Source organism: Asterias rubens, chromosome 5, assembly GCF_902459465.1.
Source record: "Asterias rubens chromosome 5, eAstRub1.3, whole genome shotgun sequence".
NCBI classification, from domain to species: domain Eukaryota; kingdom Metazoa; phylum Echinodermata; class Asteroidea; order Forcipulatida; family Asteriidae; genus Asterias; species Asterias rubens.
In genome coordinates this window covers 17237975-17260847 of record NC_047066.1, presented here as the reverse complement: position 1 = coordinate 17260847, position 22873 = coordinate 17237975, and the positions used below count along the sequence as shown (strand labels likewise).

At 37.8% G+C, this 22873-nt stretch overlaps 2 protein-coding genes across 2 annotated transcripts in view; both read left to right on the top strand.

The window, feature by feature from the left end:
* LOC117290923 (serine/threonine-protein phosphatase alpha-2 isoform) overlaps nucleotides 1–8777 on the top strand; it is a 39055-nt gene extending 30278 nt beyond the window's left edge. The window contains exons 5-7 of the mRNA XM_033772497.1: nucleotides 829–1052; nucleotides 6045–6179; nucleotides 7905–8777. Coding sequence (XP_033628388.1) covers nucleotides 829–1052; nucleotides 6045–6179; nucleotides 7905–8006 — 461 coding nt within the window. The 3' untranslated portion in view covers nucleotides 8007–8777. The remainder of the gene's footprint in view (nucleotides 1–828; nucleotides 1053–6044; nucleotides 6180–7904) is intronic.
* A 10395-nt stretch (nucleotides 8778–19172) lies between these two features.
* Nucleotides 19173–20179, top strand: LOC117290464. Its single transcript, XM_033771880.1, has 2 exons — nucleotides 19173–19718; nucleotides 19874–20179. The coding sequence occupies exons 1-2, from the start codon at nucleotides 19173–19175 to the stop codon at nucleotides 20177–20179; spliced, it is 852 nt and encodes a 283-aa protein (XP_033627771.1).
* The last annotated feature ends 2694 nt before the right edge of the window (nucleotides 20180–22873 follow it).

The window sequence follows — 22873 nt, the reverse complement described above, 5'->3', positions numbered from 1 at the left end:
AAACCAAGCCCCAACCAAATCGCAACAAAATAAACCAAAACCAGGACGGAAGAATCGTACATAAACAATACTCTTTTTTGCTCATCCAGTTATCCTAAATTGGTAATTTTTGTTGAATGAAGCCATTACAGCCTACACCGTCTTCAGTTTTTTCGTAGAACACGCTCAACTTTATTCCCACGGAAATCTACTCCGCTGACAACCACGCTGTTGACAGAATGTGCATGTTTTGCTGTGTGGTCTTTTGTCAAGGCGGTTGAAACTAGTTTTGGATTTCACCAATAGAGGACGTTTATTCTCCTGCTACCGAATTATCTGAAACGCCCTCTAGTGTTTATTTTTTCTTACATTTATTGTCACAAACCTTGAGTGAATGATTTTACGTTTTATTCCAACCTTAAAATAATAAATAAATAGTCATAGTTCTGTAGTACCGCTGCTGTTATTTTTGACTGGTCAGCCGGACCACTTGGCAAGGCGTTTCAGCTGGTCCGCTGCAGTTTCCACTGGCATTTGGTCAGCAGACCACCGTTAAGGTCAAACGCTGCCAACTCGACCGATCCAAGGCAACGTGTCGCTTTAAGAAATAAGATCGTCCAAAAATGCAATTTTGCAAATGTCACTTCCATGTTTTGTTTTTTGTTTTTTGTTTTTATTTGTTATGTTTTGATGTGTGTCAATACTTGCGGGCTAGTGAAAAAACCTGCGGACGATCAAAATGTTCGGTTGACAAACTAAGGGGGGGGGGGGGGGGGGATAAAGAAAAAAACCTTGCATTTGAACATTGTTAAATTTGTTAGAGACTAAACTGTGTTACCCTTTTTTCAGGATTATCACCAGACTTGCAAGCAATGGAACAAATAAGGCGTATCATGCGACCAACAGATGTCCCTGACCAAGGTCTACTGTGTGATCTGCTTTGGTCAGACCCTGACAAAGAAACCAATGGTTGGGGTGAAAATGACAGGGGTGTATCATTCACATTTGGACCTGAAATAGTCTCAAAGTTTCTTAGCAAACATGACTTGGATCTCATATGCAGAGCTCATCAGGTGAGTACTCCTTAATTTCTTGCGAGTGTACGTTTGTTACAATGGATCTTTATGAAGCTTATGGGCAATTCCAAGCAAACATGGACATGACACCAAAAAATCAAGACAAGGAATGAACCCAATTTTGCCAAATAAGAACTCAGATTGGGCTCCATGTAGGCGTTGCTACATTGTCTGGAAAGCTGTAATGCGACTGACCACGGTTTTTCTATGTACATGTATACCTAAAAGTTCAAGTTGCTGACCATTTATAAGTATCCTGTTGGATACTCATGTATAAGAGTTGTGTGTAACATAGAATAACTTTTTCGCAAGCTTTTTGATAGAGGAAATTTTTGAATTGTGACAAGTGTGTTTTTTACCATGTCCTTTTTGTGTAATGCAACTGACCGCTTTTTACAACAGTATAACATCCAGAGCACAAACCTCACGAAATTTATAATATTATCAATTCAAAGCCGTGGGTGTCAAAATGCAAAGAAATCAAAATGAAAACGGATTACTTTTATACATTTCAACTTTTTATTTCTACCACATAGTGTCAACGGGAACTATAAACAACATGCATACAATGAATATTCACAAGAAAAAGCCAAGCTGAAAATCTTTCTTGCTCATGATAGGATTTTTCAAAACAATAAACTTTTGTTATAAACAGATTTCTTAGCTAAGTTCTTATAGAGAGATTTGATTTTAAGTACATGTACGTACTTAGTAAACTTACAAAAAATGTTGTCAGCAGACGAAAGCAAATATTAATTTGTTCACGTCATTATCTGTAAATTTAAAGGATGGGTCAAACTTTGTTTCATACAGTGCGAACTTGTCGGAAGTCCAGATACTTTAAACCGCTCACCAAGGCGCCGGAAGATTTTGTTCAATTCATCTTCAGAATTGAAAGGGTCAATATAATCATAAATCATACAGAGCAATATTTTTAGGTGTTCGTGCTAATGCACGAACACCTATTGTTATTGCTCTGTTTTTTTTTTCTTCTCCATCTTCCTTCTTCTTCCCGTCAACTCTTATCTACAGCATAACTCAAGATTCAAGCCAAACTGAACCTTGAAACTCACCAGACAATTGAACCTCAATACGAAGACGGCACAGTTTTCATTACGTCATGATGACGTCATTAGGTGTCAAATTACAGGGTTTTTAAAGTTGAAAAGGGACCATTTTCGTTTTGCTGTATCTCAACGAATATGAAAGCTATGATGTTCAAAGTTTTCGCATCTGATAGACCAAGACTGGGGCAACATTTGAAAAGTTAACGCCAAAATCGTACGACCTTAGCATCCGGGTCGTTACCCTGGGTCGAAGTTCACCTTCGGGTTTTTTTCGTCAAAAAACAACTTTCGAGCTTTTCTACGGAATAACCCAAGATTGAGATTGATTGGAATGTTGAAACTCAACAGATAGTTGAACCTCAGTATCAAGACAACACATACTTAATTACGTCATTATGACGTCACCGGGAATTGAATTACGTTAGATCAAAGTTTAATATTTGTAAAAATCATAACTCAAAAACTATGAATCGGATTTTGACAATCTACACATCATCGGATAGATCATTAAAAGTTGGACAAATGCTTCACAGAACACGTAAAATATTTTTAATACTTCTAGTGCAAAACAAAATTTGAAAATTTCATAAAATCTTATCGTGTTCATGTTTTTAAAACTACTGATCATTTCAACGTAATTTTTGTTTCAGATTGTAAAACAGCAATCCCGCTCAATCTTTTGCACAGAAATAACAAAATTTGGACCTTTACATCAGTCGAAAAGGGACGTCAAAGCACCTGTTGACCCACGCGTTTACCCCATTTTGATCAACAACGCACGCTATGTACGCTATGCAGTGCAAGCGCGGGAATTCCCAAAGTGCTCTCTTTAGTCCAGCGAAAGAGGGCGCTGTAACGTTTTTAGTAACATCGAGCGCTGAGTGAATCGCGGTGAATCGCAGTAGTTGAGTATTAATGAACAACGTCTCGCACCAAAACTACAAGTAGGAATACATATGCATTGATGTTATAAGATACATTATACACCTTCAGATAGTCCATCACATAATTATAAAATGTTTACAAGTCATACATCAGCTGAAAGGTTTTAATGAACTAGTCGGGATCTACACAAATGAAATCAGTTTAAACTTGGCTTCTTGTTCAAACCAGAGGTTGAAAATAATTGGTCAAAGAAAAATAATTTCACAACCACACATTTGATTTTTTATATATTTATACGTCATTGGGTAGGTATGTAACAACTTAAGAAACGATACACAACATTGACTATTAAACCTTGACCTCCAGTTTAACAGGAAGATGCAGTTAATTATTTGAAAAAATATCACCCCAGAACCAGAAATTAGTTGTTTATTATCTGAACGTCGTCAGATAAGGCTTTGAAAAACATTACTAACGCTATAATTTGTGACCTGACAAATTGTCTTCCGGTTCAAACCGGATGTTTAATATTTGAAAAAAATCATAACATCTGAACCATACATTGGATTTTTTCAATCTATGCATCATCTGAAAGGTCTTAATAGACTTATCACGTGCTATACAATATGCGACCCTGTTTGACCTTGACTTCCAGTTAAAGTTGGAAATTGATATATAATGTTTGAAAAATAAAAAAATCCTAAACCACATGATTTGATTTTTATCATCTATACGTCAAAAGATAGAACTCAAAAGACATCACCAACGCTACCAAGTGTGACCTCATTTGACAGTACCTTCCGGTTCAAAACGGAAGTTGAAATTTTATATTTGAACAAACCATAACTTCTAAACCAAATATTGGATTTTTACAACCCATCCATCATTTAAAAGGTCTTAATAAACTTATCACGCGCTACATAAAAAGTAACCCCTATTTGACCTTTTATCCGATGCAAACCGGAAGTTGGTGTTTAATTTGTAAAAAAATCATAACTCCTTAACCAGTCATTGGATTGATGAGGTAAATGTTGTCACCAATTCATTCACTCACTCACCACGAACACCTTGTTTTTGTAGTAAACAAAAACTGTACATGTACCTCTAGTTTTCGATTTCCTTTTTATCATCTTCGCTGCAGATCTCAAAACTGCACTTAGGGTTACTCACAAGTACATACATGTACATTGTATCAGGTTCAATGACGCTTATAATATAATATTTTTCAAAATAAGCCATGCCATATGTTGACAATTATAAAGTTCTGTTGCTTTAAAACTCTCAATACTCATCAAGTTTCGGTGCATGAAACATTGATGTTTAGTAATGATGTCGTTAAGTCAAGAATAGTGTGTGCATTAAATTAAAGGCTTGCTTTAATTTAAGACAATGATTTTCCTACAGATGAGCGGGCTGTTAGCTTTAGACAATTGAAAGGGGCACTTGTTTTTAATAAATATGTAAAACGAAGGCAAATCGAGGAAACGGCAAACCTAAGCCTCTCGTTAATTTTGACTAAAACATATAATGAGTTAAGTACTACTTCTACCTGTAAGGCCATTTTTTTATTTATTACGGAATGGCCGCAATTTTGTGTGTAAAAAAAAACACAGATCTGGTACTATTCCCGCAAAACACGCGGGCGCGATCATTAGCCTATATAGTTCATCCCACGTGACCGTGTTTCAGCCAACCAGAATACAGAACGAGCAAGAAGTGTGTTATAACCCCCATACTAGATGTACATTTTGTACCACCAGGAGTCGAGTGTGCTTGTAAAACACGTGTCTTTTCTGTGTATGTACATGTACATAAACACTATCACGTAAAACTGACCAAGTGCGTATACATGACAACCAACGATGGCTTCAGATTTTTTCCCTCCACAGGCTAGCAATTGAGCAATGCATGGGCATGTATACATGTCAAGGTTGGGAGATTGTCCAGTTGAACGGAACGAGAAAATCAATGAGGACACAAGTTTGAAACTTTGAAAGGATCTTTGGATACAGACAACCAAGAATTTCCATAATAATAAATAGGATAATATTTAGAATAAATGTGTGCAAAATTAGGAGACAACTTTAAAACCAGTTTAATAATAAAAGGAACAACATGAACTACATGTATATTGTTGTTGAACCGATGAAATATTCAGTTGGAGAGGGAGGGCTTCGTCGCATTAGCAGACTCTTCACACGATTAAAATAAAATAGATCTAAATTCTTGCATTTCTCCAGCTCCTTTGTCGAAAAAAAAAAAAAAAAAAAAGCAGTTTAAATGATTTAATATACCTTGCAGATGTTCTTAACATAAATAACAACTGTTTGTTCTTACTTTCCAAGTAGAAAACATCAGTTTAGTTATATAATCCCAAATCATCCAAATTGCATTGCAATTTGCGATGCGATACAGGAGAAATCAATGCATTACAAACACAAACATAAATCTAAAAACGGTAATAATTTCAGACGGTGAGTGTTTTCTTTCACAGGTTGGTAGTTTTCATGTGTTTTAGAAGCCGGCCACTTTTATTCATTGTTTTTTTTTTTTCTTTCTTTTCCCGCCCGCCCAATTTCATGAGCTGGAATTGCCGTAATCCCTTTTTTTGTTTTCCTTTTTTTCCCGTCCCCGCTCATTTTTGTAGCTTTAGAAATCCGTAATCCAAGTCTTCAAGAATAAATGGCCTAAGGTGTATCATGGGAATAAGGAATGCAACACAGCGAGTGGAAGTCTGTCACTGGATCCAAAACCATTCCGCTGAATTTTTCATTCCGGTGGTTGATCAAAACATGACCAACGTCGTCTTTATCTGCTTGTATTTGTTCACATAATTAAGTCTTACTGCTCAAAGTTCTGGGTATTTGTTCTGACTATACTTGGAGTTTTCTGTGTGTTTTTTAACCTGACTCAGATTAACAAAATTATTCGCCAATTATTGGTTACAAAAAATTGTTGACAAAACATTTCAAGACACCTCAGTGTTATTTCATTTAAAATTATTAATCACCTCCAAATTGTTATTTTGTGTTGACAGGTAGTTGAGGATGGTTATGAATTTTTTGCCAAACGTCAACTAGTGACACTCTTCTCTGCACCTAACTACTGTGGAGAGTTTGACAACGCAGGAGCGATGATGAGTGTAGATGAAACACTTATGTGTTCCTTTCAGGTAAAAGAGGGGGGTACCTTGCTCCCCCCAGTGCACTATAGACTTTTTTTTAGGAGAGTGGCCCCCTTTCATATGATGTAATAAAAATAATGCCAGTTTGTATATGACGTCATCAAACGTGAAAGCAACAAATGCTTGCAATTATCCTTTACTTCAAAATAATGTTGTTAAACCCGGCCCGATGCTACCTAGGCGATTGATTGACATCCATTTTGGTCGGAACAAACTTATTTGAAAAACTAATTCAAAACTTACAATTTGTGATACATTTTGCTTTGTGCACCGCGCCAAAAACATCAAAGGGATGATATGCCCCACGCACAGTGTGGGGTCTTAGAAAGCTGGTGATTGGAATGTATCAAGTTTCACTGCTAAATGCTATGAGTTAGCAGCGGAAATTTTTGCTGCCAGTTTTTGAGTTGCGATCATGGAACCTGGCGGCATATTCACCAACAGGCGCTAAGTTAAATTGTGAGAAGTGTTTGCAAAACGAGCGCCTGACTCGGATGAAATCAAATGTAAAAAGTACAGCATTTGGATAGAATCTATTCGGTAAGGCTTAAAGATACGTTGTGGTAACATTGAAAATTAATAGTGATCATCATGTTTTACAAAGCGAACTGTTTTGTTTTGTTTTAGCACTAATAATTGTTAACAAAATCATTTTTGTACAACTGGATTGAAGGTTGGTTATGAACGATGCTGGGCACTCTGTGATAACTTCGTCCATTGTTCACTGAAGTGATCTGTAATGGATTTATGTGTACAGCTGTAATATGTATTGTTATCGTGTTGCACATTCCACTAAGTAGCATGTAAGGCTTATAATGTGGGCGCCACTGTACTTCAAACAACACAAGCTTTGACTTGTAAGTTTAGGATAAGGGGCTTAGTTTGCCATACCATAAAGCTAAGCAATTGCAGTTATATTACTGTTTTTTATTTATTTTTAAAATCTGCTCATCTCAGCTGGCAAGCTATAAAGTTGATATAAGTGTTTAGGCCAAACAAAATAAATGTTCTGTTTTGGGTTACCCAACCTACCCTAAATTTACAACCTGAATTCCGTGACCCTAAACTTTTATCATTAAAGTGTTGCTTAAAATAAAAAAATTAACAACACATACAAACAAAATAATAATAATTTCATTAAATGAGATCGCCTTGGTCACCTTGTAAATGTATGTATTTAAGCAAAGAGCAATTTAGCATGCAATTAATGCTAAGAGCATGGCATTCAGGCCTGGAATTACATGGCGGCCATCGATGTCCTTTCAACCACTGCCGTGCCCTATTAATGACTTCAAATATGCATTATGTTCAGAAACCATTTCCTATTACAAGTTGGATTGGTATGATCATTGAACTTTTTTTTTTTTTTTACCAAATGTATGCTAGCTTTCAATTGATATTTCAACACACAAAAAATACTGGGGAAAAAAAATCCCTATCAAGTAGCAAATCGTTGCTTGGGAAACTGACCTGACTGGCACAAATATGTAGGTTATTAAGGTTTGTACATATTTTTTTGTGCTGAGTGGATTTGAATTTCTAATAGCTAATTGGAATTTACCCCTGTACCTGGGATTGTTGTTATGCTTTTGGATTACCATGGATATAATAATGTCTTACTTGTTATCTTGGCCAACAATTGTCTTTAGTTTAGTGATGTTAATTGCCAGAAGATTAAATGCTTATTACACCCTTTGTGTTCTTTGCCCACAGATTCTTAAACCAGCAGACAAGAAAAAGTTTACATATGGCCTGAACTCAGGACGACCTTTGACACCACCGAGAGGTCCAGCCAAGAATAAAGGCAAAAAATGAGTGGCTGGTGTTGAAAGAGAACTTTGTCTCAATTGTAATTACTGGTGTATTTGGAAGTATTGCCCTCTAGGCGACAAGTACCATGAAACATTTGATTTTTTTTTAAAATCTTGATTGAATTTGAGTTAGGAAGTGGAGAGGGCATGCTACTGTAACTATGTTTGTGTATATATGTATGTACTGTGGAATCTTGCTTCAACTTGCATGGTGAGTGCTTGTCAGTTACATGTACATGTACTTGCATTCATGTCAACCTTTGGCCATGATACTAACAAAATTATTGATCATGTAGTTGAAGATAATTGGCCAGCCAGTAGTAGGATCGTACACACCTCAAGCCCTAACAAAGAAAACATCATTGTTAATGTTAAGCAGTAATGTATTTTATTAGTTTGTACTTGACCTTTGCTGTGCAAATAATTTATTGTCCTTTATTTTCAGTGCATACAAAGAGGTATTTACACTATTTCCCAATTTTGGCTTTGTGCACTACTACACCTTCCAAAAGAATTTCTTCATAATATACTATAACAGGTGTTTGAAAGATACATTCATGCTTTGACTGTGTAAAGTTTCAATCTGCATTCTTCAGAGAATCCACCTTGTGTGTGTGTGTGTGTTTGTGTATGTCTCTATTTTGTATGTACATGTATATAGCGAATCTTAATATAGTGTTTTGTTGAGATTCCAACAGGACCTGGGGTGGATTTCACAAACAGTTAGGACTAGTCTTATATCGAGTTAGGACCAGTTACTCGTCCTAACTTAGGACTATCCATGCAATTTGTATATCTCCTTGGACTAGTCCTAAGTTAGGTAGTCTCTTTGTGAAATCAACCCCTGTACAACTACTCAATCCTAGAACCCTCGGCAAATATCACTAGGATCTACTTTACTTTCTTGTCTAAGGGTCTGTGTACTTGTTGTTATACAAAACACAATGTCCACAGATTGACTTGAAACTTAAACAGTTTGAAGATAATGATAGTAGAAAGCTTCCTTTAAATTATTACTTGCTGAGGTGCTGTAGTTTTTAGAAATGAGTACAACAATGTCACATAAATTATTTTAGTCTCAGAGTCACAAAATTGTTTTAGTCTCATGTAAAAACGGATTAACCAGTTATGGTATTGTACCACAACTAGTTAAAATGTTTTTACATGCTAAAGACGAAACTGAGATGAAAATTATTTTTGTGACTTGTTTTACTCATTGCTCAAAAACTACAGCACATCAGTAAGTAATATTTAAAGGGAAGCTTTCTAGCATCATTCATTTCAAACTGAGTAAGTTAATTGTAAATCTGAGGACATTATGTTTTGTGTTACAAAAAGTACCTTAAAGGATTTGGGTACTTTTTCAAAATGTCCACAGATTTACATTAAACTTTAAAATTAAATTATTTTAATAAATAATAATAATCGTATTTATAACGCGCCTTTTGCCAAAGGATACTAAGTGCCAGGTATTATTACTGACCTAATCCTTAAGCACCATGTAATGGTTTACAAGGTGCTGTGGCGCAACATGCTGCCAATCCAGCCAGGAACACCATGCAGAACCCCTTCTCTTTTCAATAAGTGCACTGGGTTCTTATACATGCGTTTACACAACACATGGGACCAACGGCTTTACGTCCCATCCGAAGGACGAAGCAATGGTTATGTGTCTTGCTTAAGGACACAAGTGTCACGGCTGTAAAACCCATTAACCAGTTATGATATTATACCATAAACATGGCATAACTGGTTAATACATTTTTACATTCTAAAACTGAGACAAAAATTATTTGTTTTACTCATTTCTAAAAAAAACTACAGCACCAAGGGAAGCTTTCTATCATCATCCTCAAACTGTGTAAAAACTAATGTAAATCTGTGGACATTGTGTGTGTGTTAGAAAAAAGTACATAGACCCTTTTAAGGGAGGTTAAAAGCTAAATGCATCCATTTCTGCTTTGACTAAAAATGCAAATCAACATCCAAAAAGAGAGAACTTGAATTGAATGAATCCAAATAAAAGTGGAGAGTATATACAATGTTGACAGTGGGTATGGTTCTTATGTCACTATTAACACACAGTTTCTTCCAAATAGAAATCATTAAGCAAATAAACAAGTCTGTTGGTAGGCTAATGCTTCCTTGTCACTTATTTTAATGTTGCCCCTACCCAAGGTACACCAAGGTACAGCCTCCATCTATAAGTGATAGTTCAGTCAAGAAGCATTGGGAAATGGGCTGTAGCTAGTTTCTTCCAAACATAAATCATAAGTAAATAAGCAAGTCTGTTAGTAGGCTGATGCTTCCTTGTCACTTTGTTGCCCATACCCTAGGATTAGCGTCCATGTAATTGATAGTTCAGTCAAGAAGCATTGGGAAATGGGATGTAGCTAGTGTGTTCAGATTGATAAAGCACACACTACTTAGGCACATGTGTTATTGCAGTACATCTAACATGTGTATGCTTCAGAAATGAATTATTTGAAAGAATGGTTTAAATATCACCGGCCATTAAAACATATTTTGGGTGATGTGCATTACAAAAGTTTGTTGGATCTTTATTAGATACTGTACATGTGCATGTACAGTGTATACATGTGTGGTTATTATGCTTGATTAGGTAGTCATTTTGTTGTGGTGCATGCATCGATTGATTTGGTCATTTGAAGAGAAAAACATGAATTGACCAATAAGTGGATAAAGGGGACAAATTGGTTGTAATACAAAAGATAACGATACAATTAAAATCAAACTCTTTAAATACACTGGACACCTTTGGTAATTGTCAAAGACCAGTTGTCTCACTTGGTATATCTCAACGTATGCACAAAATAACAAACCTGTGAAAATTTTCACTCAATTGGTCGTCAAAGTTGCAAGATAATTATGTGGGGAAAATCAACCTTGTCACACCCTTGTGTGCTTTCATGCTTGTGTGCTTTCATGCATGAAGGTGTGAAGTCAATTCAAATATTTTACTTAGAAACTTTGCCACTACACATCAGTAATTTATAAAGGAGTTGCCAGCAACTGCCCAATATTGAGGGTGAACAACAGAGACAAATAATTTCAAAGTATGCAGTGAATGACTGAACAGTGGTAACCTTGCCAAATTCACAGATTAAAACACTGGTTCCATGTTCTAACAGATAACAAAACCTAAACCACTTTCAGACCCGTACAGAGGGCTTTAGGGTTCAATTACACACAATTTCCAAGTTTGCAAAGGGGAAAAATACTTTGAAAAATGATAGCAGACTTGTAAAATAAGTTGTCAAAAACCAACAGTAAGTGAGAGAAAAGATTGTGCCACAATTAGTATGTCGGTATTAAAGATACGAGGCAGCTTGAGCATAATGGGTCCAATGGATTGTTTGCCGCTGTTTACTGTGGTTTATTGATAGCGTTTACCCGGTCTGTCATGTCCTAGGCTTTTTGTCCATTGTTTTCCCTTCATTGTCACCAATAGGGAGGAACATTTTATCAAGTACAAGGGCTGACCTACATGTACTTGGTGTAGACTGTAAAAGAATTTTTAGGGTATTTAATCACAATTATTATTATCATTTGTTTTTGTTTTTAGGGCAAAACAAATTAGGAAGAATAGAATGCCTGCACGAAATTGCTTAGTCGGAATTGCATTTACACATACCAACTGCTCTGTTTAACAGGCATGCAACTCTTCCGCGTTCGTGGAATTCCGCGTTTGCAGATTATTAGTTTTTAGCCTAATATATGCCTGGCAACAACTACAATCATGTAAAATAAGCCTAGTACATGCTAAAAATGCACCTAAGCATAAAAAACCTCAAAATTTTCTAGGGTACCATTGTGGGTATCTTGGCCTGTGGCGTTTCGGCTGCCTCGCTCCGCACTTGCGTTGTGCCTTTGAAAATTTTCCTCTTTTTTTTCAACGGACAGTTGCATGCCTGGTTTAACTGACTGGTAGACTAATGTTTGATCTTTGTTTATACCTTTCACTGTCTCAATATCTAATATAAGGCAGACAGTTGGCTAGAACTAATTGGTCTTAAGACCTCTGCCTATTGCAATCCACAGCAGGGTACCCCAATGCCATTTTGTTATAGGTCTCTGTTTTAAATGTGGTATACCTAACCATACACAAACACACAATGAACATGAATGCAAAAAAAATGTATAAATTTAAGATCTGGGATCAGGGCCAAATTTCATAGCGCTGCTTGGCGGCGTTTTTTGGTGCTTACTGTGCAATTTTTATTTCATAGCGCTGCTAACCGTAAGCACACGAAAAGGCATGCCAACCTTCTGGTGCTTATCGCACGAAAATAAATGATGTCACAATGCAAATCACACGCAATCTGGCCGCCCAATTTTTCTGCTAACTTGTGAAATACACTAAGGCTTAAGCAAATTTTTCTGCTGCACGCAAATTTGCTTATACCGTTAAGCAGCGCTATGAAATTGGGCCCTAGTCTGCGCAGTAACAATAATTTAGTTCTCATTTATTATCCAGAAGTCTTAACTATTAAATATGTATACATGTATATATATATAGCGCCGGCACGTTAAACAGGAGGTCGTTGGTTCAAATCCCGCTCTAGTAAATTTTTCTTTGTTCAACCCTAAATCATTTAAAAATGTACCCAGTCAGTTTCCCTTGTGGTTTATTTTTTGATATCTGATATAAAAAGTCGCATCCCCTTAAGGTGATCCCCTGTCTGCCGCTTCCCAGGTTGTATCATTACCCGGGTGTGGTCCCTGGCTACACGGCAGTTTGCGGTTGAATGGCTTCTGACAGGCACCCCCCCCCCCCCCCCCCCCGAACAAAGATATTGACAAAATTGGGAGACCACCAACATAGGCAGCAGACAGGGGATCACCTTAAGGGGATGCGACTTTTTTTATATCAGATATCAAATAATAAACCACAAGGGAAATTGACTGGGTACATTTTCAAATGATTTTGGATTGAACAAAGAAAAATTGACTAGAGCGGGATTTGAACCATCGACCTCTGGTTTAACGTGCCGGCGCTCTACCAACTGAGCTATCTAGCTATCTATATTTATATATAGATATTAATGGCTTCTGACAGGCACCCCCCCCCCCCCCCCCCCCCGAACAAAGATATTGACAAAATTGGGAGACCACCAACATAGGGCTAGGTAGCTCAGTTGGTAGAGCGCCGGCACTTTAAACCGGAGGTCGTTGGTTCAATCCTATGGTTCAATCTTTGTTCAATCCTAAATCATTTAAAAATGTACCCAGTCAGTTTCCCTTGTGGTTTATTATTTGATATATATATATATATATATATATATATCAAATAATAAACCACAAGGGAAACTGACTGGGAACATTTTTAATATATATATATATATATATGTTTTTATTTGAAGGAAGAAAAGCAGGATGGCTAAAGATGAAGTTTGTTGAAATGAAAATAGCCATTTACATTTGGAGGCTTTGCAGAGTGCAGTGTTTGTTGTTAGTCTGCAGTTGTTAAATTTGTATGTTACAGTATCCCATACCCACAGGATGTGTGACGGTAAAAGTACACGTAAAAGTAAACTTTTGATATACTTAGATGTGTTCTTCAAATCAGTATGGTTTCATACTAAACCTCATCCTAAATAAGCTTATACATGTAAGACTATTGAATATTTAAACAAAATTGTAAAATTTAAATAATTTTCATACTGTTAAGTTATTTTTTAATGTACAGTTTAGACTGATGTAGTGGAGTTGTACACAAACTTCAGTACTGCTTGCACACAGTAGGAATGTCAATGGTCAGCCACACAATGTAAAATGTAGAATGATTTAAGTGTGTTCATATATGAGGCTGTGGAGTTATATGCTGATTTCAGCTATTGTCTTTTCATACACTTCACAAATAACACAGTAATTAAGTGTAGATTTTATTTCATCCAGTGTGAAACATACCAAATTTTGTGTTCAATATTGCTGTCAGTGTTTGTTTAGCCGTGCTTTGTTCATTCTCTTAAATGATTTTCTTCTATGTTTTGTGTTGGTATAGATAATTTTATAGAGTGTTCAGATCTCCTTAGATTTTCAACTAATATTATCTATGAGAAAGAAGTCTGTCGTGAACTGCTCATCAATCCATATAGATTTCAGATGCTAAGCTTTAGACCTTGGTAATGATGTGTTTGAAAATATGTAGTGGGTTATGGAAACAATTAAAATAACATGTAGGTACAAACAAATCTTCAATAACAAAAACCTTATCAAATAAAAAGAAGAGCATTTTCTTAAAGCACAAATACTACGTTTTTCTTTTATTCTCAAGAGCCATGTAGATGGTTGTAAAGCTACCGAAGTAAAGATACTAATTTCAGACATCTAAATTCATCTAAACGAAGGGGAAACAAAATTTTCCTCAATACCTGCAATACAGTTTGAGAGGAACCGTTCACCAACAATACATGTATGATTGATGCAGAAATTGGTGTTGTCATTTGCTCTAGGAGAGGTTTATATAGCATAAATATTCTCTATATTTAATACGAAGCAGCCAGTATTTCAACTGGCCAGTATAATCAGATCAAGGCTTGCATCTTGAGCTAATAGTCGGCCCTTTTTTTAACATCATCATGAACTTTATGTGCAGACGAAACCATACAACATATCATGTGGAACGCGGTAATGGTTAAAAAGAAACATCGCAATTTAGGAATGTTAAAAGTGTACTGTATCAGGAGCTTCATAATATCACTTGCTAATTCCAATATGGAGATTTCGGCGCGAGTTGTTCAAATAATTGATAGACTTATCGAGGCAAATGCCTTAAAGTTGAGTTACAGTAAACTGATGCAATCTGGCTCTCTGAATTTGATGGTTTTGAAACCACCTATACTAAATTGTTGGTGTTAGTGTGACAGAATTCAGTCACAACATGGAGATGGGTTTCTTTTGAAATTTTAGTGATAAACTACTTACTTGGCTCAGTTTAATGCTGGTAAACATGGTAAACAACACAAAATCTGGTTTGCTGTTGATGTCTAGGCCTAGAAAATGGCAACTAGCCAAGGGGTCACCAACTCGGTTGCTTCTGCTTCAACAAGGGTTTGGGTAATTTTTGTACACGATGTTCACAGATTAAACTTACATGGTTTGATGATAATGATAGTAGAAAGTGCTGAGGTGCTGTAGCTTCTGAGAACTAAGTGAAACAATGTCACAAAAATAATTTTCATCTTTGGGAAATCATTAGAGTATGTGCAACATTTTTACGTGTACATGTACATGTACCGGTAATGGTATTCAATACTGCAGTTCTGGTAAACATGTTGCACATGCTAAAACAATTTTACTCATTTTTCAAAAACCACAAACCTCAGCAAGTAATATGTTGAGGGAAGCTTTCTACCATCTTTATCTTCAAACTGTTAAAGTACATCTGTGGACTATGTGTCCTACAAAATGTACCCATGCAAACCCTTTAAAGAGTAGAGCCCTGGACTTGCCTTTCATTTTGTGTGTTGCAATGACTGAAAACCTTCTTAAAACTAATGTCCATAGAATTGTATATGGAAGGTGAAATTAAAGAATGGGGGATACAGTAAAATTGACTTTGAGCAGAAAGGTGCAAGTGCATATCTGGGCCCAATTATATAGCGCTGCTAAGCGGCCGATTTTTTGCTTACTGTGCGATATCCATTTCATAGCGCTGCTGACCGTAACACGAAAAGGCATGCTAACCTTCCGGTGCTTACTGCATGAAAATAAATCACGTCGCAATGCAAATCCACGGTAAACACGCAATATGGCCGCCCAACCTGTGAAATACGCTAAGGCTTAAGCAAATTTTTCTGCTACAGTAAGCACGCAAATTTGCTTACCAGTAAGCAGCGCCATGAAATTGGGCCCTGATGTGTAATTTTTTTTTTTTTTTACCCCATGTTGGTCAATCAATTGTCAGTACAATTTTTTTACTGCAGCAAAACAAGCTTCTTACAGGTGATTGTTAAGTTCTCTCCGCACCACCTTAATTGCACTAATTTTATGTCATTATAGCTTGAGTTATATATGCAAATAAATTGATGTATCCCGTTTAATTACAGTAATATTTAGAGCGGGAAAAATGGCCTGTATTTAATGGTATGTTATTTTTTAAAGATGAGAAGCTTTCTGTCTTATATGTATCGATTCAGAAACCTATCAGGCTAATTAATTCACCGATGTAAAGTTACTATGAAATAAAGTAGCCTACATGTAGTTAATAACTATAGTACTCTTTACGATCATCACTGTTATAGTTCAAACCTTGCCTTGATGACCTAGAATCTATAGCCCAACCGTTCAAGTGCAACCATACACACAATATACAGTATCGAATATGACAGTGCCTTTCAAATACATGTGTACCTGTCCACAACATGCTGTCTGTGATGGTGTGCATGTGATGCTATAGAAATGCAATTTCTTTCACAAGCTTGGAGGTACAATGTAAATTGTGAACCTTGATCAGATAATATTTCATTCGGGATACCTATGCGTGAAATACAACGCCCATGGCTTCGGTTACTCTAGTAGTTTCAATGCTCGGTAGGCGAACAGCTTCCGGATAACGTGTGGTGTAATCGGCGAGTGTTAAGATAAAACGATTTCCACTTTCAGTTTTGGGGTGTATCGGGCCGACGATATCTATCGCAACGCGCTGAAACTGAGTGTCGATGACAGGCATATACTTCCTAGAGGAACTTTGCCTTTAGGAATTTTCCTTTGGCATATGTCGCAAGAACGGCAATACCTAGTTATGTCTGCTTGACAACTTGGCCAGAAAAAGTACTTTATCAGGTGCTTACGTGGGCCTTGATGCCTTCCTAATTGCTTCATAAGCTAGTTTCATGACATAGCTACGGAATTTCATTGGAACGACAATTTGATGAGTCTCCAAATTGAACTTTTGGGGATTTGAATTCTCGATACAGTAAATCGTCTTGCCAAAAGAATCTTGAGTAGGATCCATAAAATTTATGTTTCTTATTTTCGTCAGAGGCGCGTTCGCGTACACGAAACAGTGATGGATCATCTATTTGTTCTTTCGCGATCTCTTGCCTTGAAATATCAGGAATGATGTCAGGGACTTTGAGTTTTCTGAGCGGTTTATCTTGCGCCAATTTCTGTGCTCTAGTTACTACAGCGTTCAGTTCACTATTTGCGTGCGATTGATCGGTCGCTGCATTTTCAGGTATTTTGCTTTTCTGCCAATTTAAGTCTGGAGCATTTGGTGCTCCTACATTATCACGTCATACATGGGATTTGTCATACACTGCATATAAGTCCATCCTACGTAGTAGGGCGTGTCGAGTTTGATTTTTGCAATGGCTGCAGTACGAATTGTGCCGTCAACCAGGACGCATGACTTTTCTTCGCCAGTCAATTGCTCATTGGGTACTAAGCTACGTCTGTATTACACTGCTACATCCACTATCGCGTAAACCTTGTGCGGCTTTTTCATTGACTATACCGTTAGTTATGGGCATGCCAGATTTATCTAGTTTAATGCATGCAGCAGTCATGACAGGGAGTTCGCAGCCACATTTCAATGTAACATAACCTTCTTGTACACAGCAGTCTGCAAGGGGTTCAGACCTGGGTACGGTTACCATGCACGCTACTCTTTCATGAGGGTTCGCACTACTACTTTCTTTCACTGCATTTTCGCTGCAACAGTTCAAAAATTGTTACCGCAAAAACAAATCTATGAGAGAGTCGTATTAAACGGACGGCAAATTGAGGTGCACTTTTTATTGGGTCTCGCAAACCGAAACTTAAGTCTGAAGCCATGCTCATTTAAATGAAAACGGTTAAGCAACGCGTCTTTCATGCGGAATCGTCAGCACTTAAATGAGAATACAAATTCAATGATTTGCCCTTTAAGAGAGTGTTAAATTAATTGCCCATTCTTCCTGTTCCCACGACTGACTTGATGCATAAGTATGCATCTACATCATCCTTCGTGTCATCGAATGAGGGTAACTTGGATGCCTTAGCCTTTAACCTTGAACTGTGACCACTGAAAGACGTATCATCACTACTAACACTTCCTCTCTTGACCTCTAGTTTTGCTTGTGAATCTAGGATGTCCTTTTCTTTCCTTTTCATTTCAAGACTGTGAGCGCGTTCGTCTCTATCTACTCTTTCTTTCTCCTTTTTTTCTTTGAGGCGTTCTGTGTGCATTTTCTCACTTTCTTTCTGTACAAAATCTAATAGATCCCTTCTACTCAATCCACAACTCACACCTAACTCACGCAACTCAAGAATTTCACTTTCCATCTTACCAACGGCTGTAACCAATATGACACCACAGTCTTGTTAACCTTCAACTCAGAGGTTTTGCTTTCGACCTCAAGTACAAATTATTTACAGTGTTTTAGATTGAACTCGAGGGTTCGTCCACTAAATTAAATCAATAAATTCAGAGCACGTCTTTGGCTGGTTTACACCAAATAAATCTCAAATAAAACCAACTATCCTTGAACTGAAAAGACTAAAGAATTTACAAAGTTCCACAAAATGGAAACACTTTGACACACAGAAACCTGCTCTTGGAAGTCATGCAGAAAGTAACCTTAATGACAATGGCATCAGACTTCTTTCTTTTTGCCTAGCCCTTAACCTAGTCATTGGCTCTTCGATGTTCCCACACAAGAAGATCCACAAGCTCACTTGGAACTCTCAGATGAGAAAACAGTCAACCAAATTGACCATACTGTAATTAACCGCAGATGGCAAAACTCCCTAAAGGATGTGAGAGTATATCGAGGAGCAGACATTGGATGTGATCATAACCTTGCAATTACAACCATCTGTCTCTCACTGGCAGCATCCAAGCAGCAAAAGAAACAGATGAAATATGACTTTGCAAAGCTACTAGACAGGGATAATATACTAAAGTGTTTTGATGCTACAGTGGGTGGCAAATTCCATGCTCTAGTCGAACTGGAAGATGAAGATGACATCGACAAAGAATGGAATCATTTCAGAAGTTCCATCAATGAGGCTGCGAAGAAAGAATTGGGTTATCGGAAGCGGAAGCAAGAAGACTGGATCTCAACACAGTCATGAGATCTGATTGCAAAGAGGAAAGAAGCCAAACCTTACCTTGACGCGAAATACAAGGATCTCAACAGGGAAACTAGAGCTAGCCTGCGACATGGTAAGAAAGTTTGGTACGCTTAGTAATGTAGATAACATCCAACAAGCCTCTGCTAATAACAACATCAGAGAGGTTTACCAAAAGAAAAACATCTTGATTGATAAATCCAGCAGGAGAGTAACACAGATCAGAGACTCTAAAGGGAACATCATAAAGGATGAGGCAACTCGGCTGCAGAGGGGGGCTGAATACTTAGAGGACATACTTAATGCAGACCAACCTGAAGAACTCCTTGACTTCTCCCAGCTCAATTCATTTGGTGAACTAGAAATCAACATGGAACCACCAACCATGGCAAAGCTGAATAAAGCTGTCAGACTACTGAAGAGAAACAAATCTCCAGGGATCGACAACATTCCTCCTGAGCTACTTAAGGATGGAGGCGATAACATCAGAGAATGGCTGTTACAAATTTGCAGACTCATTTGGCTAAAAGAAAGAACTCCTAGCGAATGGGGAAAGGGCATCTTTTTACCACTACCACAGAAAGGGGACCTCTCATACTGCAACAACAATAGAGGGATCACCTTACTTGATATAGCAGTGAAAGTGTTTTTTTAACATCATGCTCTTGAGAATCAAGAATGACATAGACAACAGGTTGAGAGAAAACCAAGCAGGCTTTAGAAAAGGCCGTTCCTGCCAAGATCAAATTGTCACCGTAACTACCATGTCTTGGCAATTTTATTGACTTCAAGGCGGCCATTGACTCAGTTCACAGACCTTCACTCTGGGAAGTTCTCAAGATCTATAGCATCCCTAGTAAGATGATCAATATTATCAAGAATTCCTATGAAGACACAACATGTGCAGTGAAGTCAGAGGGACCCATCTCCACCTGGTTTAAGATTGTCACAGGCGTGAGACAAGGCGATATCTGGTCCCCCTTGCTATTTGGTGTGGTCATTGATTTCATCGTTAGACATGCTGTAGACAACAGCAACAGAGGTATTGTTCTTATACCCAGGCCCCACCCAGGCGAAGCTCAAGATATCCTGAGGTGAGGCTTTCTGATTTAGACTATGCCGACGACATAGCTTTATTCAAGGAATCTGCTACCAAGATGGCTGAAACAACAGACACAATAAGATCACTTGCAGGAAAACTCGGGCTACATACATACATACATACATACATATTGGGCATTTGTATAGCACTACTACGTCAAGAACGCAGCGCATTAGATAGGGTACAGAGAATGTTTGATACACTTCTTAAAGAGGTGGAGAGTGCATTCCAGGTGTGAGGAGCAAAATGAGAGAATGTGCGACTTGAAGCTGACTTAAGAAGTTTGATTGAGTTAGGTTCCATGAGGCGAGTAGTGTCGGATGCTGAGCGTAGAGTTGGGCGGCCAGGCCGATGGAGAGACAGGCAAGATGATAAATAGCCAGGTGCTGTTTTGTTGAGGCATTTGTACACATAAACCAAGATCTTGAAGGTTATCCTCTCCCTAATCGGCAGCCAGTGAAGATCTTGTAAGTATGGTGTGGCGTGGTCATGCTTTCTGATGATGACGACAGACAAATTTGGCAGCCCAGTTTTGTAGCCGTTGCAGTCGTTGTATGTATGTTGAGTTGCACCCAAACAGCAAGGCATTACCATAGTCAAGCCTGGTAAGAATCAGAGCACGGACAACAAGATGACAGGTGTCCTTATCGAGGAATCTTCTGATTCTAGAGATATTGCGCATCTGGTAGTTGAGACCTTTGCACAAGGATGTTACTTGAGCATTCATACTCAAGGAAGTGTCAAACACAATACCGAGATTGCGTACACTCTCAGCGGGCTGGATGATCTTGGTACCAATACGGAGAGTCACTGCAGGCAGGAGGTGCTCAAGGTGATCAGAGATTACCACAAGGAACTCGGTCTTCTCCTCGTTGAGCTTGAGCCTGTTGACAATCATCCAAGACATGATCTCACCAATGCATGTTGACATCTGTGAGAGTGCAGAAATCATGGAATTGTGGTTGCCGGGGTCGAAAGAAGAATACACATCATCTGCGTAGATGTGAAACTGAAGGTTGTGCCTATGCAGGATGTTGCCAATTGGAGTGGTGTACATGTAGATGTTGAACTGTTGGGGGCCCACTATCGATCCCTGTGGTATGCCATATTCCAAATCAAGACGTTGAGAAAAGGAGCTGTCAATACATACACTGGTTGTTCTTCCAGATCCTCCAATCCCATCTCGTCCGCGAGCCTGTTTAACATGATGCGGTGGTTAACGCAGTGTCAAATGCTGTGCTGAGGCAAACAGATATCTTCTTCAAGAAATCAAGTCTAAACACAACTGGGGGGACAGATCTTTTTCTATTGCAGCACCTCATCTCTGGAATCAACTACCTCTTCACATCAAAACATCCACTTCCATTCACTCTTTCAAAACATCCCTCAAAACACACCTCATGTCAATAGATCCATTCTTTTGTATTTAATCTGTTCTTTGTTATTTTTGTTTGAATTTTCTATGTAATAGCGCCCTGAGCACTTTTGTGGATTTGTGCGCTCTATAAGACCTCGTTATTATTACTATTATTATTGGTTTCTGAACTGTGCAGCTTACAACAAAATGGTCAGACAGCAGTGAACCTATGTGGCAGTCAGCAATAAGATGATCACTTTCCCAAGGTCCAAGGTATGGCCAAGATCATGGGTTGGGCCAATGACATGCTGGGTCAAACTAGCACTCAAGACAGTAGTCAGAAAATGCGATATGTCACTCTTTGTAGGGACATCCACATGCAGATTAAAATCCCCTGCTATGATTAACTTACTGTTCAAAGAGTTCACGAAGTCCACAAATGAATCAAACTACGAGAGAAATTCTGCAGTTGTAAAGCCGTTTCTTGGGGAGGGTGGGGGTCTATAGAGCCATAAAACAACACTTTTTTTAAAGCATTTAAATAGCACCGTCGGTTTATAAACAGGTCAAAAGGTCAAGAAATGATCACCAACATATCCATTTTTTGTGAAGTACCTAAAGCAAGGGTATGAAAGGTCATGTGATGTACAACTACAGTAAACATGAAAGGTCGTGTGATGTATAGATTGTAAAAATAGCTAATGTGGTTAAGGAAATATGAACTTATGAAATAATGATATATGTGTGTAAGGGAAAAGCAAAATCATACATGTAGCCATGTGAAAACAGACCAAAAGATGAGACTATTTGTGACCACAAAAAAAAACACTTTTGGTGGTAATATACATATAAGCAACACCCAGGTCAAAATTCCAGTTGAACCTAGTTAACTGTGGTCAACTGGTTCAACTGGATAGTGATCAAACTCGTCCATTTTCCATATTAACCAACTGGTTTGGACTAGGTTTAACTGTGTTCAACTAGGTTGAAATTATAAACCAGTTGGTTTCTGTCCATTTTCCATATTAAACCAACTGGTTTTAACTGTGTTTAACTAGTTTATCAACTGGTTTCAACTAGTTCCAGTTAAACCCAGTTTAACTAGGTTCAACTGGAATTTTGACCTGGGCATATAGAGTGTTTTTTTAAGAGAGGACAACGCAAAAGAATATAATATGACCGGAACGCACTCAAATGTTCAAAAGCTCAAAGTTTAAGATTATGAAGTTTTCCCTTGTTAAAGGCTTTAAAGAACGTATGAAGCGTTGTGCATGTATGTTCTTAATAGGGATGGGGGGCGGGGGCGGTTAAGTAGGTGTAGGCAAACGGTAGT

What these genes read in the sequence shown, in the direction of transcription:
- LOC117290464 (XM_033771880.1), top strand. Translation starts at nt 19,173, where the DNA reads ATGGTAAGAAAGTTTGGTACGCTTAGTAATGTAGATAACATCCAACAA. An exon ending in TCACCTTACTTGATATAGCA is followed by an intron (nt 19,719 to 19,873) that starts GTGAAAGTGTTT and finishes ATTGACTTCAAG; the next exon opens with GCGGCCATTGACTCAGTTCA.